The sequence below is a fragment of the Mauremys reevesii genome, linkage group 8 (assembly GCF_016161935.1).
Source record: "Mauremys reevesii isolate NIE-2019 linkage group 8, ASM1616193v1, whole genome shotgun sequence".
NCBI classification, from domain to species: domain Eukaryota; kingdom Metazoa; phylum Chordata; order Testudines; family Geoemydidae; genus Mauremys; species Mauremys reevesii.
Window position 1 is genome coordinate 80170509 of NC_052630.1, and position 27623 is coordinate 80198131.

The 27623-nt window shown below is 41.7% G+C and overlaps 1 protein-coding gene across 1 annotated transcript in view; it reads left to right on the forward strand.

The window, feature by feature from the left end:
* The window catches only part of COL24A1 (collagen type XXIV alpha 1 chain), a 246219-nt gene that overhangs the window by 34049 nt on the left and 184547 nt on the right, over positions 1 to 27623 (forward strand). Inside the window, exons 4-7 of the mRNA XM_039484094.1 lie at positions 5803 to 5856; positions 11067 to 11120; positions 20797 to 20850; positions 25863 to 25916. Coding sequence (XP_039340028.1) covers positions 5803 to 5856; positions 11067 to 11120; positions 20797 to 20850; positions 25863 to 25916 — 216 coding nt within the window. The remainder of the gene's footprint in view (positions 1 to 5802; positions 5857 to 11066; positions 11121 to 20796; positions 20851 to 25862; positions 25917 to 27623) is intronic.

The window sequence follows — 27623 nt, forward strand, 5'->3', positions numbered from 1 at the left end:
TAGAAACATACATGAGGAAAATATACAAGAATTATTATTATGCCATTCTTATTAAACCAATTTATTATTTTCAATTTGCATCTGTAGTGCCATTTAGAAGATCATGTACAATTATTATGTTGTTTGATGTATCAAACAATGATTTGGTTCATCATATAAAATGTAATATGCTATGCAGTTGTTTAATGATTAATTACAGTTTATAATTATTGGAGGAAAGACTATTGAAACAAACCACCAATTTCCCTAGGTTGGGAATGTATCAGATTGACTCTGGAACTATTGACTTTATGACTTTGTGTAGAAGCTCGTGGGAGTCTTTGTGTAGGTATCTGTAATAGTCCGCGGTAGGGGCCGTGCCGTCTCGGGGGCCGTCGGGGGAACAGGCGGCGGTGGCTCCGCCCACTGAGGCGGCTCCGCCCACTGAGGTGGCTGTTCTGGTTCCTCTCTCTGGGCGGCCCTATCAGTCTCCGGGTTCTGAAGGGTTTTTGGGGTTCTGCCCCTCAAGCAGGGACAGAACAGAAGGCACACAGTTCCTGCTAGGAGTCCCAGCCCTCAGTCAGGGCGGGACAGCAGACACTAGGTCTAGGCTCCGGTCCTGGCAGCCGGAGCTGAGCAGTTATAGAGTCAGTAAGCCCCAAGCCCTAGGTCAGGGCGGGCAGCACACCAGAATCCAGGAGCTCAGATCCCACTACAGGGCTGAGCAGCAGTCGCCCAAGCCCTAGCTCAGGGGGCAGCAACACAGCAGTTCTAGCTCAGACCCTCAGGTAGGGGCTGAGCACACAAAGTCACTAGTTTAAGCCCAAGCCCTCAGTCAGGGCGGGGCAGCAACACAGCAGTTCTAGCTCAGCTCCTCACAGCAGGGCTGAGCACACAAAGTCACTAGTTTAAGCCCAAGCCCTCAGTCAGGGCGGGGCAGCAACACAGCAGTTCTAGCTCAGCTCCTCACAGCAGGGCTGAGCACACAAAGTCACTAGTTTAAGCCCAAGCCCTCAGTCAGGCGGGGCAGCAACACAACAGTTCTAGCTCAGCTCCTCACAGCAGGGCTGAGCAACAACCAATAGTCCCAGGGCTCAGGTCCTTGTCTCAGGAACTGAGCAACGATAATAGTCTTAGGAAGCCCAGGCCCTTAATCAGGGCAGGGCAATACAAAGTAGTTCAGGGCTCAGGTCCTTGCATCAGGAGCTGAGTAATAACAATAGTTCAGTAATCCCCAGCCCTAGGTCAGGGTGGGGCAACTAACAATAGTACCAGTTGATCAGGTCCTTGTCTCAGGAGCTGAGCCACAAGTAAGCCGCAAGGTGGGGCAATAAACTATAGTTCAAGGCTCAGGTCCTTGTAGCAGGAGCTAAGCAGCGGCATCAGTCTCAGGAGGCCCAGGCCCTCAGTCAGGGCAGGGCAACAAACAATAGCTCAAGGCTCAGGGCCTTGTAACGGGAACTGAGCTATGGCAGCAGTTCAAGAAGCCCAGGTAAGTGCAGGCTTCTCTGCCTGAACGCTGGTAGGAGGGGGAGGCTGCCACCCATGAGTGGGGTGGCAGGGGGGACACAGGCCCACCCACTCCACTGTGTCCCAGCCCGGGGCCCTAACAGCGGCGTGGATCCGCTGCAGTCAGTGGGGATCCTGGCCGCAACACACTGACATGGGCACGTCAGTGCCCCAGCCGACAGGGGCTGCATTCCATCTCCCCCTCCTCGGGTACCTGCTCGTCGCTGGGCTCGGCAGCGGGGTCCCATATCATGGGCTCCTCGGTGAGCTGGAAGCGGTCTAAGTCGGGCTGCTCCTCTGGACTCGGGTCACAGGAACGCTCGGGCAGCTCGTCGGGCTCGGGCAGGCTCGGCCAGTCCACCTCGGGTACCTGGCTCGAGGGGTACCTTGCTCGAGGAGGCTTGGTCCGTCCGGGTACCTGGCTCTGGGCAGGCTCGGCCGGTCAGGAGCCTGAACAGGAGCGTCCGTCCTCTCCGGCCGCTGGGCTCTAACTGAGGGTTGAGGCCGGGCTTTTATACTTCCTGTCCCACCCCTTGACTTCCGGGGGGCGGGAACAGGCGGCGGTGGCTCCGCCCACTGAGGTGGCTGTTCTGGTTCCTCTCTCTCTGGGCCGGTCGGGAGCCAGGCCGCCTCACTACAGTATCTAGAACTAACTTTCTATGTCAGTATAAAAACAGAAGAAATAAGTTGGTCTGAAGCTGTAACTATTGTAACTACTTCCACAGGCAGTAGAATTCTGTGCAGTGGTGTAACTTCTTGCAAATAATTGAAAAAATTATCAGCAAACTCTCCAATGGTCTCCACCAAATATACAATCAGTTACGTTGTTGCTTTAGCTGAACAGAGGCATCAGTTTCCTAATACTGCTCCACTGTCAATTTGAAGTAGCAGCAGTTCAATTAAATCAATTAAGGAGTGTTTCTGTTGATAACTTAACCAACTGTCTAAACTGTTGGTGTAATAGGCTAGCAATGTTTGCCTGAAACACACTACCCTAGTAGCAAGTGATTATGTTGAGAAAGGTTTAAGTGGCTTCTGCTGACTCAAGTAGCAGGTGGCTCATTATCCCACCTGGATGTAAGGTAGGTGGTAGTAAATATTTAGAAAGAAGGTTGACGTGGGGTGAGCTGAGCAGTTCTGAGGTAGGAACCTTAGTGGGGAGGTTTATGTTCACACATCTTTATAAAGATTCTGGCTACCTTAATGCAAGGTTCTAGGGATTGTTGGCAATTGGTTTTGTCATAATGGTGGCATTCATAGACCTGATCTTTATGCCCTATGAAGAAAAATTAATTATTTTTATAGCATTATACCATTCATTGTCCTTAGACCAATAAAAGCAATTACTCATTATTTCATTAATTCATAAATTGCCTAGTGCATAGCACATAGGTGCTATACAAAAGACAAAATAAAATGAAAAAGAAATCTTAAAAAATTAGAAGCCAAACAGGCCCAAATACACATCCAACCACACCAAACAAATCTGGAACAAGGATCACGAAGAGATGTAAATAGGCATTAGTATTTTCATAAGGGGAAAATAGGGATCCCAGCTATCAAAACACTTTATTTTAAAGCAAATATAATCAGTATCTGAAATAGGGTGTAGGAAGAGCTTCACATTACAATTAAAAAAGCAATGAACCATAACTTCAAAATATTTTACTTGTCCACCTTTTATGAAGAAATGTAGTTGACTCTTTCCCTTGTGTAGCCCCAGGATAACTTTCTGTGCATGGTGCATTGCCTAACTTCAGTGATTCAAAAAGGAAAAAATAGGAAACAGTTCCTCCAGATGTAACAAGATGCAAAAACTCCAGGCTTTTTTTAGTTATATTTTTGGAACTCTCCCTCAACAAGAATGCCAGGTCAAGCTCTGTGTGTCTGTCTGCTCTTTTTTTATTCTTGGAAGTGAAATGCACTCAAATGCCTTGTCTATGCTAGAGCAATTTGGCATGCTAACCAGTGCTTGTGTGAAGGCTGCCATTTTGGCTGACTCATCGGGGAGTGAACTGGGGACTTAAAGAGCTAAAAATATGAGCTGCTACAGCATGAGCTATAGAGCCAAGGGCCTATAGCAGCCAGTGTAACAGACTCACATCCTCCTCAGATCAGGCACAGAAGGGAACCTGTAACATACAGTCACCAGTGGGTCATGGGTTAGTCCCTGTAGCATGCCTGTAATGCACCATATGTTCACACCTAACAGTCCACAGGCAACTGCATTAACACTAGACTTGCTTTAGGCAAGGTTAAACACCCTGTTGACCTCCACCATGCCAACCTCTACCTGTACAATGCTAAGGTGTATGAGTGTTGCTATAATTGTAATCCTGACTGCACACAGGTTTCTTTCTACTGTGTCACAGTGCAGTGGTTGCTACTTAAATGGCCTTCTTGGTCTACTCTCTTCATTTCATGGGGGTTGAATTTGCTGGAAACCTACTACCTGTACAATTAGCACTGTACGGGGGCTTGACCTCTTGTCCTACTATTACCCTGTATTCCCAGAAAGCCTTTTGAGGTCTCCCTGAAGCCACTATCTGCATTCTACTCCAGTAAAGACAATTGGTCTGTCATCAACTGATGTCCCTAGTCGGTGTTGGCTTCTCTGCCAGTGAGGTTATCCTTCTATTTCAAAGGGCCATTTAGGGTACTGGGGTAAAAACCTGGGGATTGGTCCTGCTTTGAGCAGGGGGTTGGACTAGATGACCTCCTGAGGTCCCTTCCAACCCTGATATTCTATGATTCTATGATTCATTTTTCCTAAGATTTAACATTTTTATTCTGAATTTTAATCATAATAAAATTATGCACCAGGGGCTCATAAAAACCAATGGGAAGTTATGTGGATAGTGCTGTGCACAAACCATCTTTACATTTCCTAAACAGGTTGTTTATTGCCATCTCAGCCACAGTAGTAATCCTGGTGCTATCCTTCATCTCTCCCCCTGATTTTAAATAATTTTGAACAGCATCAAGCAGTAGAGTCAGAGCTATTTAATGTATTTTACTCAGTGCACAAGCTGAGTAATTGAGTTGTATGCAGGAGATCTTGGGGTGATTTGGGGTTTTGGTTTAGGGAGTGGTAATGGAATCCTTCCCTCAGGTCATTCCATGACTCGTAGTGCAGAGTTAGGGCTTGCAGTAGCCTCTGGATTCACCCCCACCCCCCAATTTCTCACCCTGCATACTGGGAAGCAAAGGCAGTGACCCCACCAGTGAAAAACTGACACACACACATAGGGGGACTGCCCGTATGAAGTCCTAACATCTTGCTACTCACCTGCCTCTGCTGTGAAAGGGTATTGATTCTGCTACAGCCATGGCCCTCTTCACCTGCATGGAGATGGGAATTTGATTTGCTCTTAAAGGAGGAGGCCTGAATTCCACCCCATTACCATGCAACCTCACTGAAGTAGAAGTGATGGCTTGCAGTGCAGCACAAGCCAGTGCAGAATTTGTCCTAGAGTTCTCACCATAATTTGAGCTCAGATGAAACACTGCTTTTGCTCTCAGAAGTTAACAAGTCCAATGTAAAAGGAAAGGGATCTTTTTTAGGGACAAAGCTATTACCTAGCTCAAACATGGTACTGTGCCTAATATTGTTACAATTATTTATGATCAAATCTATTTGCAAAGGTTACATCAGATCATAAAACAGTATATGAATTTATTTGGTAAAAATCAAAATGCTTTCTCTTTGAAAGGAGTTATATTAGTTAAAAAATATGAATGTAAAGAATCAAATAATGTGCTACCAATGATTCCTATGAGAAGTTCATAATTAGGAAGTCAAACAAGTCTTCAACCATGTCTGTGGTGTTTCTATTTCTTCGTCTTTCTTTTCTATGGGTTATTATTATTACTTAGTTTCTTATAATGATTAACTGTCTGAATTGCCTCAAATGATACATACACTGTTTGGGATGTAAACGTTTGAATTAGTATGCCTTGTTTTTAATTTAGTAAATTAACTGTTTTCTCTTTTTTTGAAATACATTGCGTTCCCTTGTTTTTAGACTTTGAAATGGATTCTTCTTCCTCTAATAAAAATAAACGTATTTAAGTTATGCACTAAACTGAGACTTACAAGCCTTATGTGTAACATAATTTTAACCATGTCTCCAATTGGGAGCCAGATTGGGGAAAAGCACATTGTATTTTTAGTTCTGAGCTTTGCTTTCAAAATGAGAAGGTTTTGTAATCAGAAAATCAGCTGGGTGGCTGTAGGAGGGCTAGTCAGATTATGACCTACAGCACAATGACTGGTCTGCTCTTACCTTAACTGTTTGGTTTTTGTCCCTGCAGGGTCCCCCCGGTCCTCCGGGTTTACCTGGTCTGTCAGGGAAGAGAGGTCCAAGGGTGAGTATAAGGGCTATATTTTTCTATAGATGTATCCTGGACATTGACAGTAAAACCAAACTTTGTATCATCATTTGATTGTAGAGTGTGTTCATATACTAGTCAGCAAGGAAGCTGTTGCTCTTTAATCTCAGCATATGATGGGCTAAAACAAACTAAGACAAGACAGATAAAATAACGTGTATTTTACAATAAATACCTAGAGGAGGTATTCTGAGTAAATGTGTCCAAAAACTGCTATTGAGTTTGCAATATAACTGTTATGCTGCTACTTGTAGCATTTTTATTTAGTTAGTTAGTTAGTTAGTTAGTTTTTCAGTGTTGCCATCTGTAGCTGAGAAGGTCAGGTTCATTTGCTTTTTGGAATGAAGGGGAGTGGGCTTCCCAGAATAGTGCATTCCACAGCTACAGACTGGAAAAGAATGAAAGTGGAATTATCCACTGCTGGCTAAAAAGAAAATTGCTCTAAGGATCCTGCTTTAGTTTCTTGGTTTACAGCAGCTCAATAAAAGCATAATTTCTGTGTCTGTAGCTTCTTCAAGTACATTTTACCACCATAGCTAATACATCTTGATATATATTGTGTGTGTGTGCGTGTGTGTGCACACACATATAGACTATAAAATGCTGAAGCCTTCTGGAAATGGCTGGGGAAGAATCAAGAATTTCTTAGTGAGGGAAATCTGGGATTTTGGGCAACTGGAGAGGGTAGTTAAGGATTTGTGGGCTGGATGATATAGAAGGCTGGGCAGGCTGGAGGGGAGTGGATAGTCATGGGTTTAGGAATGGAGTGTGGTGTCTGGCAGGGTTAAGAGATGGGACGTAAGATTGCTAGGATGGGTAGAAGTATTTGGCAGATGGTATGATGGATCAGCTGATGTGAAGGAGGTATCTTAGGGAGGCGGGGTTTACTTGTGCTAGTGCTTGTGAACAAACATTTGAGTACGCCATTGTTTGGTAGCATGTTGAAAACAAAATTTGTATATTGCACAGCTTTATGCTCCTTAATGCTGTCTCACATTTGAAATGGATGGCTGGGAAAGGGGATATCACCAGCTGATTGAATTAGGTTTTTGAAGAAAGGATTTAAAGCAAGTGGTGATCAAGGGCATGAACCAAAAATGTTCATTGACACCAAGAAAACAAAACAAGTCAGACTGTATCTTCCCCAAATCCAGACCCTGTCTAACTTCACTTCCTGGGTTCACTCCTGGGGTCTTCCCTCAAGTTATCCTTTTATGCTGGAGCTGTTACTTATGATGATATGACACAACAGCAGCAGCTGCTGCTGCCGGTTTTTATATATACTGCCTCTGTTCCAGGTTAATGCTGCACCCTCTGAAGGCCCCAGTCCCGTGCAGCAACTTCTCACCTGTTGTCTGTTGGCTTCAGTAGGGCTACTCTGGTGCATAGATTTGTTCATGTTCAAGTTTCCAGGACTGGAGCCTAAATTAGTCACTTACTGGTGCCTAATAGTAATTCCTGTCAGGCAATGCCAGATTGTCATAGTGATCAAGCAGCCAAGAGGTAAAGACACTGCTCTTTTCCCATCAGGTATAGACATTTCTTTCTCCATAGACTCAAAAAGGGGGAAACGAGCTAAAGCTTTTTCCTTTCATTAGAAGGCACTAGTCTCTCCTCCCAAGTTTAGGTGAGCTGCAACCATACTGCATGAGCAAGTTATACAGCTGGTCTCTAAATACAGAAAAAAAAGGATAATTTCCTCTCTTGCCTGGGTAAAAATTAGAACAGAACATTGCAGTAATTTGGGGGGTGGAAGGAAGTATTTAAATACCATTCATGAATCATCACCACTTGCCCATCTTTGTCCTTCCCCAGCCTGCTCTGTCCCTTCACTTCCCCACAAGAAGTTTTCCTAGTTCTGGGGAGGAACAAAAAACTAAAAATGGGTTTGTTTAGTCTGGAGAAGAGAAGACGAGGAGGGGACATGATAACGGTTTTCAAGTACATAAAAGTTTGTTACAACAAGGAGGGAGAAGAATTGTTTTTCTTAACCTCTGATGACAGGACAGGAAGCAATGGGCTTAAATTGCTGCAAAGGCGGTTTAGGTTGGACATTAGGAAAAACTTCCTATCAGGGTGGTTAAGCACTGGAATAAATTGCCTAGAGAGGTTCTGGAATCTCCATCATTGGAGATTTTTAAGAGCAGGTTAGACAAACACCTGTCAGGGATGGTCTAGATAATACTTAGTCCTGCCATAAGTGTAGGGGACTGGACTAGATGACCTCTTGAGGTCCCTTCCAGTTCTATGATTCTATCTGGACATTTACTGGAGAGAGAAAAAGAGGAAGAAGAGAGGGTAAAATGTTGTATGCTAGGGCAGTTCATTGAGGATACCCTCATTCTTGATTCCTTAAAAAGAGAGAGCCCAAATAAACCACATGTTAAAAATGTAAAACAGTCCTGTCACATGGCCAGTCAGAAAGCATACCAGACGTGCTTGATTCCCTCTGATACCATTATAAAGGTAGAGGTGGGAGGTAGGAGTCAGGATCCTTTATATCTCGTGTAGCTGTCTCTTTCAGATGCCTATTCCTTAACCTCTGATGGATGCAGTGCATTCTAGGGCACAAAGCTCCACAGTGTGAAATTTGTGAATTGAATGTGGAGTTGATCATGCAAAAAAGCATAATGGGAAGTGGGGGAGCTTAGATTAGAGAGGGGTGGCTAGCGTCCGGATACAGCCTAGGTTGAGAAGGGCCAGTTTGATTTATTAGTAACTATGATTTAAATAGAATTTTAAAAGTGTACTTAAGTGTTGCTGCAAAGACTAGTCCAGGTGATGGGCTAAGGGCCAGGAAAACTTCATTTTTGAAAAGTCATTGTTGCGCTTTAGCTCTTACAGTGCCCATAAATATCAGAATACCAGCAAGTGTCGGTTGGTGTTTTTTTACATTGAAAAATAGGTCCCAGGCCTTACTTTTGTGTGCTAAGCTTGAGGCTGATGTGAGGCTTTTATGGGCAAGATACAACATGGACTCCCCAAAATAGAGGTTTTTATTAGAAAATTCTATGTGTAGTATATACATTATACACAGATGTGGTGTGATAGTCAGGTGGATTATCTGAGCCTAGACCTATTGAAAACTTTGGACTCCCAGTCAAAGAAAGCCCTTCATCACCCCTCCTGAACAGACATGGAGCCTGTCACGTGACCTTCACCCAGGACTTTCTTCTGTCTCTTGAGTTATCTTTAGTCATACTGAGATGTGCCATATTGAGCTGTTGAATAGAGGCACCTGGGATCTAAGGAACTCTCTTCTTGCAGTGGCAGCACTCAGCCATCAGCAATCAGCTGTGTGCTGCTCCACTTGCTGCTCAGTGATTGTTGTGTCAGTGACTCCTTCCCACTACTCCCAGATGCATGAGGATCCTCCTGCCTCAGGCCCTGGTCTTCCCCAGGATTCCCGTGCTTTTCTCCCTCAGCCCTTAATCGTGCCTCCTTGGTCCGACGGTCTCAGTAGTGACACCTTAGTTAAGAGTGATACATTTCCCTCAGGAGCTTGATTTTTAACCACTTTTAACTTTATTAGAAAAATTCCTCACGTGGGACCTCTGCACAGAGGAGACTTAAAAAATAAAATGTGGAGTGTATCAGCCAAACTGAGTCTGAGATAGGGCACATCAAGAAAATAAGTGAGTTTTCAGGATTTGAAACAAGTTATTTTTGTTGTTCACCCATATCTCCAGAATGACTTGTTTTATACTGTTTTATCTGAGATGTATGTTAATTGTCAGTGAGGTGGAATTCCTAGGGCAACTTTTATTGAGCAGAAATACCACTGTGCTCTCCCATGTTGTTGTGGCATTTCCTCGACCCTAGCAAAACAAACAAACAAAGCTCTAAAAACTTTCTGAGCCATTTCCCCACTAATTATATTGGCATCTTCAGTAGCAGGTTTCCTCTTTCTTGTAAATCCCTGAGAGAGACCTGAAAGCTGCCTGTGTGCACATTAATCTCTCAAAGGGGGCTGGGATCAGCATTTCCATTTAGTTATGTCAACATGGTTATTCGCTGGAGGAAGCATTAAACTGTGAGGCTCTCAGTGTTAATGTGCAGTATAATTGGTAAACGCTGAGTCGTGAGGGAAAAGTAAATGTTATTTTGGCTGTCTTAACAGTTCATTGAATTTGTATTTTATGTTTTGAGAGAGTTAAAACAGATTCTTATTATTTCTGGTACCTTTGATAAACTCTTTGGGTGAAATTCTGGCCCCCCCTTGAAGTCAATGAAAGTTTTGCCATTGACACCAGTGGGGACAGGATTTTATCCTTCAGGTTCTTCCATGCGTCATAGATGAATAGCTGCTGACAATCATTGTGATGACCATTTCGCCCAGTGCCCAATTCTACAAGGACTGGCTTCAATGAGAGTTGAAAGTGCTCTGGACCTTGCAGGATCAGATACCCAGTGTTGAACCTTTTAACTTCTAGTGTGGATGGCCTGGAAACATGTTTTGTCCCATTGCAGAAAGTATTATAAATCCCACGTTTCACCAGTTCTGTTGTTGACAATCACTGTCAGCAGTGTTTGTTTTCCAACCACAGATGGGTCAATTTAGCCATGTACTCCTGATGTTCTTTGCATGGAACTCTCATTGAAGTTAATGGACATTGATCATATAAAAGTCAACTTTGTCTCTCAAAAATGTCAGCGTTTTGGGCCACTGATCTGGAGAATTAATTGTTCCAGTTCCTTACTGCATGAACTTTATGTACTGACATAGGGATACCTCAGTAATGTGATGCTTAGGATTTCCTTTTATCCCAAACATCGTATGATATTCTATGGCTGAAAAGTCATCGTCACAATGAGCTTGCTCTAATATGCATGTCCTGAATTACCTGGGAGCCCAGTGAAAAGTTAATGACTGAGACTGTCAAAGGAGTCTATGGGTGTTAGAGCAGCAAAGAGTCTTGTGGCACCTTATAGACTAACAGATGTATTGGAGCATGAGCTTTTGTGGGTGAATATCCACTTCATTGGATGCATGTTAGGTGCTCAATTCCCATTTAATCTCAGTGAGAAATCGACACTGATTCCCTTAGGCACCTTTGAAAATCCTAGGCAATGATTTTAGATGGAACAGTGATCCTTGAGGATGATTTGCTGTACAATATTTCCGCAAAGTAATGAACATTGTTTGGTGTAGTTCTGAATAATCCCGCTCTTTCTCATTTTTATAGGGTATTCCAGGGCCACATGGGAATCCAGGGCTGCCAGGGCTGCCTGGTCAAAAGGTGAGCTAACTTAACCACACTGCCATAACCATTATTTGAACTTCCAGATGTGTAACTTTTTGGAAGTCTTAGAGTCTGCTTCCAATAATAGTAGTGATTAATTTTATTTGGTTTACAAATGGTGAGCACAGCTATAAACAGTTTTTAAAGAAATGTAACCAATAAAACTTAAACCAAGATCAAAAGAAAAATAGCCAGTTTCACAGGAGAAAATGATGCATGTGGAATGATGGCCTGGAGGCCTTTACTCATGTGAGTATTCCTTGCTTTCCAAAGGATTTTGATTGAAGTCAATCCAACTACTTGGGTGAGTCAGAATTATTCTAGTGAGGCATTTGCAGGATTAGACATTTAATCCCAGCGGTAACCTTTTGCTTTGGTCGAAAAAATAAAAATAAAAAAATAGGCCAAGTCACTCTCCATAAATACTTCTATTTGCTGTCAAGATTTCACCTGTCTGATGGCATTTAACCACTCTAACTTTCAGAGTTTGTTGGTTAAATGATAGAATAAGAACTGTGGAACCTAGATTTGATATTGCAAATTTAAGAAAAAATATTCAGCCATAAACTCAGTTAATAACTTTCAAACCTGGGTTACAAAGGCCACTTAAATACCAGCAGGCAGATTTGAGCAGTTGCAAAATGCCTTCAATTCATATTTAGTTTTAACAATTTGATAGATATGTTAGGAAAAAACATGATGCTTTAGTGTGATTCCTTATGGCAGGAATCTGACCTGTAGTGACAGGTGTTAAAAACTGCTCTAGGCCATGAAAATATATCAAATAAAGCTTGTGATGTTTGACATTGTAAAACAAAGTGGCTTTGTGTTTGCTATGTGCCCTTTTGTTAGTATCTAATTTTATTACAACCATTAAACGTAGTGATTTCTATAACTCGGTTTTATGCAAACTGGGCAATAGAGAAGTGTAGACCGCTGTTACTTGAAATAACTGTAGCCAGCTACTCATAGGATTTATTTCATAATATATATTTCCTTTCGTTGAGTCATACCAAGATTCTGAGTGTTTATCTGCTCTGTAGTTGAGTTCATGGTTTTAAAAAATGAAGTATCTGAGAGGTAGCCGTGTTAGTCTGGAGCTGTAAAAGCAGCAAAGAGTCCTGTGGCACCTTATGGACTAACAGACGTATTGGAGCATAAGCTTTCAGGGGTGAATACCCACTTCATCGGATGCACGTATATGTATATGCATCCGACGAAGTACATGCATCTGACGAAGTGGGTATTCACCCACGAAAGCTCATGCTCCAATACGTCTGTTAGTCTATAAGGTGCCACAGGACTCTTTGCTGCTTTTTAAAAATCAAGTAATTAATAAAAAATAATGTATTTTCTAGGCTTAGCTATGAAAGCTACATTTTCTTGTTGGTCACAATTTATTATTGTTAATACTGTATCATTATTTTATGCAGAGGGGGCTAGAGCTCCACACAACTGCAGTTTTACTGTAAAATTACAGTATTACAATATTTTAATTAAATAGAAGTAAGCCAGATCCTCACCAAGTGTAAACTGGAGAAGCTCCACTGAGGTAAATTGACCTCTGCTGATATACACTAACTGAGACTGAAGACACTTGGGTTTAATCTTAGAACACACTAGATCAAATGTAATCATTTTCTGGCAGTAACATCACAATGGGTTTTATTCTCCCCTCAAGGTACATGTGTATCTCCTATCTACATTGAAGAGTTACACATGCGCTTCAAGAATGGAATTTAATACATTTATAGCTTCCTAGATTGTCACTCATGGCTTTAAACCGAAGGTCAGGTTCTGTCCCTGTGTGTGTGCCAGCAGCTTCCATTGACATGTATATAGTTTAGGGTCCTTAGGCAAGTAACCTTAGATACTTGGCCTAGGGGATAAGGTTGACATGTGGTCTCAAATCACCAAAGCATGCATGAGTTTTTGGCATTTTCCTAGCTATCATAAAAAAGAACTATTTCAAGAAAACGGAGTGTGTGGATTTTGGCACTGTTATAGCTGCATTGTAATGCTAAATAGATTAAATACTTATATATTTTATTTTACCTTCACAAGATGGTTTATAGTTCCTTGTTCCTGCTTCACAACTGAAAACCATATATAATGATGACTGCTTGTTTCTAAGTTAAAATGACAAAGAATTGTGTATGCTTTATTGGGAAAATGGCATTGGGCAAGGTATGAAAGGGAACATATTTTAACTAGCTAAGAACCAGCTGCTGCTTTATTACATATAACTTTTTTAGTTCAGTCTGTCTGAATTGTAAAAGGGAAGCAGGACACTGCTTCCTTGGCAATGGTGTTAGCAAGAGGAGGATCAGGCTCAACATGTATCATTTCAAATAATAGTTATCAACTTACACTTGTTCCTATTCTTACCATCACCCAAACTTATCACCTGATTAGGGCCTATTGAAGTCAAGGGGAGTCTTTCCACTGACTTGAAAAGGCAGAGAGTGAACAGGACTTGCACTCGGGTCTCCATGCCAAAAGAAGCAAATATGAAGGATTTGGGGCTAGAAAAGGAGGGTGGAAAGATAATGGTGTGAAGAGATTTGATGGGAAAGAGAAATCAATGATGGTAAACATAAGTAAAGGGACAAAGGCTGGTCCCCTAGTCCTGCAATTCATTGTGCACTATCAGACTGCTGCACCCATGCACAGCCATGCTGAGGGAATGGATCGCTGCAGGGAAGGGAGCTGTCTTCCCACATGCAACAAAGTGCAGAATTGGGGCCAAAATCAGAGTTTAATGTATTGGAAAGAGAGGGGAAAAAACCCTGAAAGATCTTAAAGGAATGAGAATATTTATTTAAAAAAAAAAAAAGCCTGGATAATTTACTGGTACTTTAAAAAAAAAATCAAATTTCCCCAGTTCTGGCTGGGGAGGAATTAGTAGCGCTCAACTCCTTTTGAATGCCCTGAATCCTTTTCATTTTGATTTTGAAAAGTTGGCAGTGTCAAACAGTGGGGTTTTTTTTAATAGTTGTCTCATTGCATATAAACTGGCTGTATGCCAGAAAATCTATAGTCATCCTTCACCCTAAGTAAAGAGCTTTGTCTGAGACTACAGTTTAATTTCAAGATCCAGTCTGTGGCTGCATTTGACAGGAACTTAAACATGCTGCTGGTATCTGTCATGTCATTTCTATCTTTAGGGCAGACTCTTTTGTGTAGAGTATTGACATTGTTCACCCACATGCCACTCCATATACCACTGTTTATTGACATAACACATCAATCCTTACTATACTTTAATTGCTACAGTGAAGTATGGAATTAAATGAATAGGAGAAGTTGAGCCAGTTTACTGAGGAAGGAAATAGAAATATGTATACAAGCGATGATTGTACAGAGGCTTAGCTATCACGCAAGGCTGTAATTATATGTAGTTCTTTTTGTTTTCATAAAGTTTGTTGCATGGACAATGAATTCATTTAGAATTCATTTGTAATAGAGTCTGTGGTGATGATGCAAAGGTAAAATGCAGTGAATCATTGGATTCACCACTGCATTGTACCTTGTGTAGTCAGTTAAACCTGTGCAAACTGGGCATAAAGTGAGTGGAGGAATCTGATTTGAAGCATTTTATACCCACTTTGCATGAGAGTAAATAATTACACAAAGTGCAGAACAGGTCCAGATCACCCTGTCCTGTGAAGAAACCTGCCCAGATGGGTTAAAGGGAGGGTTTGGACTCTGTGAGGTTTACATGGTGGGAAGGGTTAGGAGGTTGCAGATTTCAGAGGCTGCAGTCCCTCTGAACCCTGTACATCTGTGGGATCCCCGTTCCACACAGTGGCAGGAAACATTTTGGATGGATCCCCCTTCCCACCTGGCATCATGGCTCCTTAGAGCCTACCTTTATTTATATGGTTAACTAGTGTACTGATTTCTTCTGTCTTAAAGCTGTTAAAAATTAGCAAACTTCTATTTGGTAATTTTCTTGGCTTCACAACTTTGTTTTTTTATGGGTTAGTAGTAAGAAAATAATGAAATAGAAGGGGTATGTGATTTGTATGACAAGAGGAATTCCTGAGAGCTACCAACACAAGACTAATTGCAAAATCGTTGTCTTATGAATTATTTATGAATAATGAAATAGAAGGGGTATGTGATTTGTATGACAAGAGGAATTCCTGAGAGCTACCAACACAAGACTAATTGCAAAATCGTTGTCTTATGAATTATTTTTAGAAGAACTGTGTTTACCGCAGGAATATCTATTTTCTGTTTGACACTGGCAAGTTTTCGTCTCTGCTTGCAATATGGCCTTTCTGTTGTGCCACGCAAGCTTTGCTGTCATTAGAGAGATGCTATTAAAGCACTATTCCACAATAACCCTTGGAAGGTAAGTACTGTGTATAGAGTCTATCTCATCTTCAGTTTGGAAGACTTGACATGCTTATAAACACAACTCAAGCATTCTCTGAGCAGTCATAACAAAGCAATACTAGAAAAAGATTTTAAAGAGAAAATAGGCCAGATCCTGAGGGGTAGTGCAGCTGGTTTCTGTCTCACCATGGGTGGACTTTGGCTGTAAGCCCAGTCTAAACAATCGAGGGAGGAGCGCCACACAGCAACGGGGAGTCTTCACTGGTATATGGGACTTTTATGCCATATTCCCTCTTTCCTGCTAATGTAGCAGGGGAGAGTGGGCATGGGCAGGATATCCCTGTGCCATAACAGTTCCAGGCTGTGTTTTCTGCTCTTTGTTGCTGTTACAGGCCAGTGTAAGTCACAACCCACCCTGAGGCTTAAATCCTGTTCTTTCAGAGCTCTAAGCGCATGGCAGCATTAACACTTGGAAGCCTAATTGTTTTAGAATTAGAATTATCTCTCTCTCTCTTGCACACACACTCAGCCTGGGCACTTTTTGCAATTATCAGATACAAGTTCATTTTTCCAGAACCCAGTAGCTGAACAGTGGCTTGGCTGGTTTTCTCGATCAGAGAAGTATTTATTTTGGGCAGTTTTGTGTTAGTGGATGCAAAGAAATGTAGAGAGTCATGTGATGCCAGTGCTACAGAGCAAGGGCTTCTTGAAGAAGAGATGTAATTTGCAGTTGTTAATATAAACCCCATCTTGATTGGGACTTTTTTCTGACATAAGGGTCTGCCCAATTTGTAAATTGGCACAATGCCATCCTAACAGATGGGCATGAGTGTAGGCCAGACACACACATAGACACACACACACACGCATATACACACACACACATTACTTTGGTGGCTGAGGGCAGAATTCTCTGCTGAGAATGCCTGAACAGCTGTCCATACTGTTTTTAGTTACTTATAAATAAAGGGCATGTGCCATCTTTAATCCAGCTCTGATCTGGACTAGCTTTAACCATAAAAAATAATTTCCTTGGCTATAGAAGAGAAATTCTTGGCGAGGCTGAATTAAGCTGAGTATGGAGCAATCCATTATTATTTGGTTTTCAGCTTCAAGGCCAAAGGTTACGTCTGGTCTGTACAGTTTTGATATGACGAGGTCAATGGAATGTAATGTACTGTGTACAGCATTTAGTATAACTAAAACCAGTGGAGATTACTTGTGCTGTATTTTAGCTTAAAATAATTGTTTTTAATGATAAGATAGAGAAAGTACAAGTATGGTCTCAGTCTAAATATTTAAACTTTCCAAATGCCCAGGTTTGATACAAATGAAGCAATAAACTAAGATAATTATGTAGAGAGGTTACCTGTAATAGGAATTATCTAGCCAATAGTGGTTCTTGATCTACCTGCTGGAGGTTGTGGGTCCCCAGCATTGGTGAGTCTGTCAGTAACAGAGAGCACTGCAGTGCCAGCCACTCAGAATCCCTGCTGTATTGGAGGACTGAAGCTAGATAGCACAAACTAAAATAGTAGTCAGGGCTGGGCTAGCCAGGAGATCTGCTGAGTCAGTACTTCTCCCAAGGACCGCTGTTACTGAGGTTTCTATGAAATCTGCAACTCCAGAAGACGTCAATCAGAGCTTCCGTCATTCAGGACCTCTGGAAAATTGGGTCTTAAGTGTGTCAGAGACATTGCTCTTTGTCCAGTTGATAATATATGACAGTGACCAGCAATGCTGCTGTGTTTCCCCAAAATGTTTTGGGGACATCAAAAACATTCATATAAAGAGAGTTTTCAGATGGTTGGGGGAGTTGATGGTAAAGTGACTCACATTATAGGACACAACTGGGTTTTCATAAGAAATGAGTGTTAGATAAAAGGAATCTCAGATACCTAGAGGCCCAACTGTTTCAGCACAAAGGATGTCTTTGTTATTCAGCTGAAGAGCTGCAGTTAAACAACATCTGACTAAATCAGGTTGAGTTGAGAAGAATCAAATGTTAAGTGAGGTCACATTCAAGGTTAACTGGCCAAAGAGTCAATGAACATAAGTTGTTGTCTTGGTGACAGATGAGTGGAAGGCTGTGGAAAAGGAGAGATCAGTCTGGAAGAACTCCCTTTCCCTTGTGGAAACCATTTCTGCATGTAGAGGGCATGACTTGGTTATGTCATTCAAGTCAGCAGGGCCTGATACTATTTACCTCAGAGTAGTGAAAGAATTAGCTGAAGAAATCTCGGCGCCACTGCCAATAATATGTGCAAACTCCTGAATGACAGGACAGGTCCTGGAAGTCTGCAGAAGGGCTAATGTAGTGCCCATCTATAAAAAGGGAGGGAAAGCCAGGGAACTATAGACCAGTCAGCCTGACCTTGATACCTGGGAAGCTATTAGAGCAATGTATAAAACATTCAATTTGCGAATACCTGGAGGAGGAAGGGATAATCACTAAAAGTAGCATGGATTTATTAAGAACAAATCATGCAAAACCAGATTGATTTCCTTCTTTGACACGGTAACTGGTTTGGTTGATAGCAGGAATGTGGTGGCTATAATATATTTGGACCTCAGCAAGGCTTTTGACACAGTCCCACATGACATTCTGATAAGTAAGCTCAAGAAATGCAGACTCAACAGAACTACCATTAAATGGATACATAATTGGTTAAACAACTGCAAACAAAGAGTAACTATTAACGGAATGATGTTAGATTGGAGGGAGGTCTTAAGTGGGGTTTCATAGGGATGTGTTCTGGGTCCATTGTTATTTAACATCTTTGTTAATGACTGGGATGTAGGAATAGAGAGCATACTAATCAAATCTGCAGATGATACAAAGTTAGTTTAGGCAGGGTTGCCAATACTTCAGAGGATAGAGCTAAAATTCAGAGAGATCTTGATAAATTGGAGAACTGGGCTACTGACAACAAAATGAAATTTAACAAAGACAAATGTAAGGTGCTACACTTAAGGAAGAAAAACCAAATGCACAAACACAGAATGGGGGATAACTGGCTTGGCAGCAGCACTGCTGAGAAGGATTTGGGAGTTGTGGTGGATCACAACCTCAACATGAGTCAGCAATGTGATGCTGTTGCAAAAAAAGCAAATGCAATTTTAGGTTTCATTAACTGCGGCATGTACAACTCTACTTAACACTGGTTAGGCCTCAACAGGAGGACTGTGTCCAATTTTGGTCACTGATGTAAAGAAACTGGAAAGGATCCAGAGGCGAGCAACAAAGATCATCAAAAGGATGGAATGCAGGCCATATGAGCAAAGAATGAAGGAACTGGGTATGTTTAGTTTGGAAAAGAGATTAAAGGAGGACATGATAGCAGTCTTCAAATACTTGAAAGGCTGCCATAAAAAAAGACGGAGGAAAGTTATTCTCTCTTGCCATAGCAGGCAGGACAAGAGGCGATGGCTTCAAAGTACAGCATAGCAGATTTAGATTAAATCTCAGGAAAAGCTTCCTAAGTGTAAGAACAGTAGGACGATGGAGCAGATGCCTCAGGAGGTTGTGGAAGCTCCTTCACTGGAGGTTTTTAAAAGGAGTCTGGATAGCCATCTGCCTTGGTTGGTTTAGACACTACTAATCCTATATTTTGGCCAGTGATCCCATCTAACCCTACGATTCTATGACTTCTAGTCAGGAATGACTCATAACCTGCCCAGTAAAAAATTGAACCTAGGACTGTTGGATTGTTCTCTCTTACTTTCTCCATCCTTCAGGGCTCTGTGCTATTTTTAGGAAGTATTGGATGTATGAAAAAAGGATGGCAGAGGCTACTATTTCTGATAACATTTAGAGTAGGGGTCAGCAACCTTTCAGAAGTGCTGTGCCGAGTCTTCATTTATTCATACTAATTTATGGTTTCACATGCCAGTAATACATTTTAACATTTTTAGAAGGTCTCTTTCTATAAGTCTATAATATATAACTAAACTATTAAATAAGTAAAGTAAATAAGGTTTTTAAAATGTTTAAGAAGCTTCATTTAAAATTAATTTAAAATACAGAGCCCCCAGGATCAGTGGCCAGGACCTAGCAGTGTGAGTGCCACTGAAAATCAGCTCGCATGCTGCGTTTGGCATATGTGCCATAGATTGCCTACACCTGATTTAGAGAAAACATGGAACCATGAAGGACTGGTGGATTATTTTCAATTGACAATAATGTTCTTCTTTTAAACTCAGGCTAGAAAACTGTTAAGTTAGTGTGCTGTCTATTGTAAGCCTGGTCAATGGGAATGCTTCAGTCACTTCTAATGCAGGCAGTTTACTACTTCTGAGGGTTAATTTATTACCTGGGAACAAAAAGCAATTGACTTCAAAAAGTTGTGACAAGCACGCAGGCTTCTCAGACTCTCATGGCAATAAAAACAGGTAGTGACACTTGAAAGAGATGGGAAAGTAAAGTGTAGCACGCTGCAGAGCTTAATTATGTGGGAACACAACAAACTATGAAATATGGCACATGAAACGTAGCCATATGTTTTCCTTATGTGAGACAACATTTTCCTATTGCCAGAATATGTGAAAAGCCATATGTATATTTATGCAATTTATTTCCCCAGTAAAATGTCCTCTGCCTGCCACCTGAACATCACATTTCCCCTTTAAAAGTATCTACATTGTTTGTAAGGAATGTAACTCCAAACCTTGCATTTTTGAAGCAACAAATGAGCAACTTCACACTAGCCTTCAGAGAAAATTATTTCCATGTTACATCGTGGGGTAATTCTAGTGAGTTTTATGACAAGTTTTGTTTTTGGGGGGAATATGCCATGAATGAAAAATTGCAACTGACTACATCTCAACAGCATCTGTCAAGGACACTAGATTAAAGGATAGGAACAAAGAACTGAGCAGAAATAGAAATGACATCACAACTATATTGGTGTTCATGTTTGATATGGTTTGATACATCAGGCTTGCATAAATCAGCAAAGTACAAATAAAGTATTCTGTTATAGCTGAGAATGCAGGCACACTGATTTTTCTGTGCCTCTGACTGCATTTGCAATTAAACTCTGCCTTTTTAATAAATAATCCTCAGGTACATTATGAAGAAATGCAGGGAAATTCAAACTCATCGCCACATAGGCATTCAGATTATTGTATTATGCCATACAATGTGACATGCATATTTTAATAGGAAAATTGACATAAGGAAACATTCCTGGAATAAGAAATATACTTTGTACAGCATTAGATCCTGCACACACACAATCAGTTTCTTCAACAGTGAAAATATTTGTGGCTAGCTATATAATTAAATCATCTGTCCCTGTACCACACTGATTTCATTTCTTTGCAATAGGGCCCTAAAGGAGATCCAGGATTCTCCCCAGGACAAGCAAAACGTGGAGAAAAGGTAACTGCTTCATAATTACAGAGAAATGTTAGCCACATTTTTTGTTGTTGAAGTTTGCTTATGTCAATCATCTGTATTGTTGGGTTTAATTACCTTTTAAGTCTAGTGCTATCTAAATTGCAATTTCTGTTTTCCCATTATTGTTTGTCTCACAATGGCTGGTGTCTATATGGGTCGCTGATAAAGTTCTATGATAAAGTAAGCCTCTGGCAACAGTTATGAACCAAAAACAGACATAAAATAACAACACTTAATGGTTCACCTGTAGTTAAATCTGAAATCAAATACAGAATTTAAAATTTAAGAAACAAAAATTAAAAAGTAAAACTCTATTGGAAGAATTAAATTAAATTCAGTTTGTTAGGACTCAATAAATATGGTACAGTTAAGCTGTTGTGTTTAACTCCTTCACATCAGCAACAAAATATGAGTATTGAAACCTTATAACATCTTATATTGGTACACAAAGCTCAGAGTGACAATGGTTAAAGGTTTCAGAGTAGCAGCCGTGTTAGTCTGTATCCGCAAAAAGAACAGGAGTACTTGTGGCACCTTAGAGACTAACACATTTATTTGAGCATAAGCTTTCGTGGGCTATAGCCCACTTCATCGGATACATAGAATGGAACTTACAGTAAGGAGATATATATATACACATACAGAGAACTTGAAAAGATGGGAGTTGCCCTACCAACTCTAAGAGGCTAATTAATTAAGATGAGCAGTTATCAGCAGGAGAAAAAAATCTTTTGTAGTGATGCTCAAGATGACCCATTTCAGATAGTTTGACAAGAAGGTGTGAGGATACTTTTAACATGGGGAAATAGATTCAGTGTGTGGAATGGCTCAGCCATTCCCAGTCTTTATTCAAGCCTAGATTGACGGTATCTAGTTTGCATATTAATTCAAGTTCAGCAGTTTCTCATTGGAGTCTGTTTTTGAAGCTTTTCTGTTGCAAGATTGCCACCTTTAAGTCTGTTACTGAGTGACCAGAGAGGTTGAAGTGTTCTCCTACTGGTTTTTGAATGTTATGATTCCTGATGTCAGATTTGTGTCCATTTATTCTTTTGCGTAGAGACTGTCTTGTTTGGCCAATGATGGTTAAAGGAATATCTCCAACTTAAAAATCACATCTCAACCTTAACTTATTTTACCTTCTGTTCTTGCAAGGGATACTTCATGTTAGCATAACTGAAACTTTAGAAATAAGCCTTTGTGACCAGAATCTCAGGGGAACCAGCTGAGGTCACTCAGTTAGGATGAACTGCAAAGAATGAGGTAGACAATCTGCAAAGCTGGTGGACATTCCAATACTTAGACTTAACAAGCCAGCACAAAACCTTCTGTAATACCTTACTGCTTACCCAGAAGTCAACAACACATTTCCCTTAAAGTCAGAGGCAGCTCCAGGCACCAGCCCAGCAAGCACGTGCCTGGGGCGGCAAGCCACAGGGGGTGGCCTGCCAGTCGCTGTGAGAGGGCGGCAGACAGGTGGCTTTCAGCAGCATGCCTGTGGGAGGTCAGCCGGTCCCGCAGCTTCGGCGGCAATTTGGCGGCGAGGACGTTGATGGCGCGGCACCGGCGGACCTCCTGCAGGCATGCCGCCAAATCCACATGACCAGCGGACCGCCCATAGGCATGCCGCCGAAATCCACCTGACTGCCATGCTTGGGGCGGCAAAAAACACAGAGCTGCCCCTGCTTAAAGTAACCCAGCCTCAGGCCTCCATCTAGACACCCAAGTCAGATCTGATGAGGATTAGTGAAAATCTTATTCATCATATAAGAAAGTTCTACCAATCCCAAAGGATCAGACATATTGCCTCTCAGGTTAATGAATATTCCAGATCTTACCCAAATACACACTTAAGCCAATTCTTATTAACTAAACTAAATTTTTTTTAAAAGAAAAGAGAGTGAGTATAGGTGAAAAGATCAGTACACATACAGACATGAGTTCAATTCTTGAGGTTCAGATTCATAGCAGAGATGGTGAGCTTTGTAGCTGCAAAGAGTTCTTTTCAAAATAGTTCATAGATTATGGTCCCATGTTTGTATTCAGGGCAGTCCAATCAGAACTGGGAACTCGGTCCTTGTGGCTTCAGCTTCCACTGCACGAAGCCTCAAGCAGATCTGAGATGTCAGGGTCCAAGCCATTTTTTATACAGTTTCAGGCCTTCTTTGACAGCTCAGAGTCCCTTGGCGAACAATAGACACTTATTTCCTAAGCATTGCCAGTAATTATTCACACTGATCAACATAAGGCAATTGCTTATTTTTCCACCATTCTCAGATTATTTGCTGTACATTTCAGAGAGAAATGAATACAGCGATATCCCATGTTTACTGTTCATTTAAATGTTCTTTTGATCTCTGAATTAACAGAATACAGCATAGACAGGGACAGTTTGATTACATTGTTGACCACCACCAATATATATGTAAATATACAAAACCACAAACATTATCTCCCCATGTGTTTTTAAGGGTTGAATTTGAGTCATTTATCCTACAGGATGCTTAACCCTTTCCAGTCATGCATCACAGCCTTTTCCTTGTTTTTCAAAATTTGAAAGCCCTCTGTTTATCCGTTTCCCTCCTTCCCATGTCTAGCCTTGATTCCATAGACACTTTAGCATATGCTTAACTTAAAGCACATGAGTTAAGATCATTTAATTCCGTGGGATTACTCATGTATTTCAAGCCGAGCACATGTGTAAATCTTTGTAGTATTAGGGGATTCTCACCAATGTCACTGTCTTCTCTCCAAAAAAAATGCTAAAACACGGTGTACTTGAAAATAAAGAGCCCTGATTCTGATCTCACTTACACTGGTGTAAGTCAGGAGTAACTCTTTTTAAATCAATAGCTACCCTTGTGTACGGCTGGTGTAAGTGACAGAAGAATCAGAGTGTACAAATGACACCTTCTGAGTCAGCAGATCTGCTTCCTGTGCTTATTCCGGATCTTATCTGCTGACTTTAGTGATTAAAAAATAAGCTCCCCCCCCCCCCCCGCCCCTTCTAACCCTCTTGACCCAACACAACTTTGAGAGAATGGTCAGAATTCTATTTCAGTTCACACATCATAAACATCATTGTTATCTAAGTTGCAACTGGCTTGCACAGGTGTGGCTAAGAGCAGAGTTTGGCCCAAAGAATGTTGATGACTTTGGTGATGAGGCCAAAGCCACAAAGAATCCAAACTAGAATCAAGAAGTCAAGTTGAACCTGAAGGACTGTTAAAAAAAACATGTTTTTATTTGCAAATGGAGCAAACTATTCAAGAAGTAACCAAGAGACAACGACAGATTTAAGGACATTTACATTTAGAAAATATTTGGAATGCTTTCCAAATATAAATACTTTCCAGATTTCTAAATGTAAATCTCATTAAATCTGTTTGAAAACAGTAAACTGGCAATTTTTTTTTCATTCAGAACAATGGGCCAAAGTCAGAGATATTGTAGACTCACTTCGACTGTGCTGTAGCTATGACAATGTAAACCCACAGTGCAGTTGCAGCCTACAGTGACAAAAGGGGATTTTCCATCACTGCTGGAACACCTCCCTGAGCAATAGTATTCTTCCATCCAGGCTGGGCTCTCTAGGCTGCCCGAGAGCGCGCCAGCCGGCGCAGCCGCTCCCCGCCGGCGGCGGGTCCTTCCTCTTCCTTCGCTCGCGGTTGCCTGCGCCTGCAGCATGCCTGCGGCAGCCCCCGGAGGCCGCCTGCCGGCCGCCGCCCTGCTCGCGAGCTCAAGGGAGCGCCGGCGGAAGGGGGGCGGGACGGTCATCGCGCCGCGACGGGCAGCGCCCGTCCCGGCTCCCGTGGCTCTGCACCCCTGCCGGGCGGAGCGAGCCAAGCCAAATGCTGCCCCCCCCGGGAAACGGCCGCCCCAAGCGCCTGCTTGGCGCGCTGGGGTCTAGAGCCGCCCCTGCTTCCATCAACCTAGAAGCATCTACACCAGGACTTAGGCTGGCATAGCTATGGTGCTCAGGGGCTTGGATTTTTCACACTCTGGAATGCCATTGCTTTGTTGACATAAATTTTAAATGTAGACCAGGCCTACATTTGTGTAACATGCAAGTGGAAGGACCAAATGGAGGTATACACATTTCACCAAATGAATCAATCTCTAAACACACTTAGTCTCACTTCTGAATTTAGCCTTGCCTTTGATAGGCAGCTCTTTAAAATGAAACTCTAAATATGCATTATGAAATAAGCATGCTAATTAAACTCTCAATATGAGCACGTTGGTTTTAAAGCATTAACCATAATTAGTAGGTGTGCAATTCAAAAGTAAACTGTAATCATAAACCTCCAAGCCATAGCTTCCATGAAGAACGACTGTATTTTTATACTGAAAATCATTTTGGAAAGACAAAATAACCAACTAATTTAACGATAGGCGCTTACTCCTGGAATCCACTTTAAGGTGAAGTGGAGGACAGAAGCTTTGATTTCTTAGCATTCAGAGGGTTCTTAATGAATATAGCTGAATAGGGCTGAAAGATCCTTTGTGAATAAAGCCATGATGAAGACACAGTATTTCTGAAACAGGACTTCTGCTGTCTTAGCTTCCCCAAGGTTGCATAACAGTGACAGCATTCCCCCCACCCCCCGAGAAAACCTTTTTGTTTCATTTGTTACTTGAAGTTTGTATAGAAACTAAATGTGGTAGTCATTTTTTTTTCCAGTGCAAGAAGCATGTAACTTTGGGGAAATCGATCTGATATGAACTAATTGAAAGTTAAGAAATAATTTAAAACTACTCACTTGGAGTGAAATTCACCTCTGGGCAAATGCCAACACAAGACCTGTGTAACCACTTCAGTCCTACTTAAGCTGGCTAAAATATAGATATTCTGAGATCCTGAAATAAATGTTGTTGTTCTGTCTATTCCATTTTAAATGTCCAGGGATATAGAGAATGTACTGCTTACCAGGTGTTTATAGTCTTTTCAAAGATTATAATAAAATGAAATGATTCTACCTTACTGTGTTGTACAGGGTGACCCAGGTCCAAGAGGCTTACTAGGCCCTCCTGGTATCAAAGGTCAGAAGGTAAGATTTTCTTTTAATTTTTATATTCAGCTCTTGAGTGTAAGACCATGGGAAATCAGTGGGGGTCTGCATAATTGCGCCCTCCAAGTTTGAGCTGCATAGTCTGTCTTTGGAAATTCCTTACCTGAGCTATCAAAACCCAACATGCAGGACTGAATCTGAGCCACAGATCATATACTGCATGTGCCTCTTTTTCAGGATGGGCCCAATCTGGAAAATAACAGATTCTCCCAAGCTATGCAAGTTACAGAGCTCCACAGCAAGCCAATCTGTGTAGGAAAAAGGCCAACCTATCCCACAACAAGCCCCACCATCCTCTTCCCCATTGCCCCCCACCTACTTCAAAAGTTCCATCTTTAATATCAGGAAGTGGATGGGAAGTCAGCAGGCAGTGTTCCCTGTTAGCCAGTAGTGGAAGCATAGCTGAAATGCACCTCCAGGTCAGCCTGTTCACCCTCCCATGTAAGCAATACTTCTAGGTTCAGTGCATACTCTGCTATTGCAAAAGAAGATGGTACATGCTGAAATCTTCCCTTCCACTGCTTGTCTGATCTAGGTAGGGCCAGTCTGATCTAGGTAGGGCCAGTACGAAACCTGTCCAAACTCAGGAGCCTTGATCTAAGTGAGGCTATAGCACATGTACTGCCACTGTCCATACAGTATAAGACTTTGGTCCCTATGTGGTCCATCCAGACCCTTTCCTGAGTACTAAATTAATTTAAAATGTAGTGAGCAAAATGTAAATTTAAAGTTTTTTATGGTCCTCCCAAATGGTGTGCTACTCCATAAAGCTTGCTATGTTTCTGCTCTGGTATTGTGAGCTCTTCCAAGCTTCAATAAATATACTCCTGCCTGGAAAATACTGATATTTTAAATGAATGAATCCCACTTTATTCTCAGTTTCAGGACTTCCCACCTCTTTTCTATTCATTAATTCATTCACTGAATCGTGTGTTAATTCATTCAGTGTTAGTGATGGAGCTCAATCTTTCAGCACCACAAAATTGGATGTTTTTCAACAATGTGTGTCAGAGCAGCTAAAAAGCTTGCCTTGAAGCCAAGTGAAATAAGTTTAGATTTTGGAAGCTACCTAATATTCACGTAATTATTTCTTCACTAGGAGAAATGTCAAAGCACTGTAAGAAATAAAAACCCCACATTCCACTTAGAAAACTACCCAGGCCTTAACAGTCCATTAACATGGGACAGCATGAGGCAGACAAAGAAGTATTCAGGAAAGGGGACAAAAGGGATGCCAAGATTGTAGGAGTGGAGCGAGTGATACGGAGAGTACATAGACATAAAGCCGGAGAAGAAGGGTGGAATAAATTGATAAATTATTTTGAAAAACACCAAAATATTGTTTAATTGGGTTCAGTAATGGATAGGAAGTCAGAGGACTTGTCTATATAGGGCCACTCAGGGAAAATTAATGTGAATTGACTAAAGATGTGAACTTAAAGTGGATTAGTTAAAATTCATTACCAGGGGTGAAAGTAACTTACAGGACTTACCGGTACTGCCGGAGGCCTGAGGGGGCGTGGCCTCATCCGGAAGAGGCGTGGCCTCTCAAGATTTAAAGGCCCTGGGGCGCCAGCTGTGGCTGGGAGACCCAGGGCCTTTAAATCAACCAGGGGCTCCCAGCTGAAGAGGTGGTTGGGAGCCCCCCGGGGCTTAGGGGCAAATTAAAGGGCCCGGGGCTCCAGC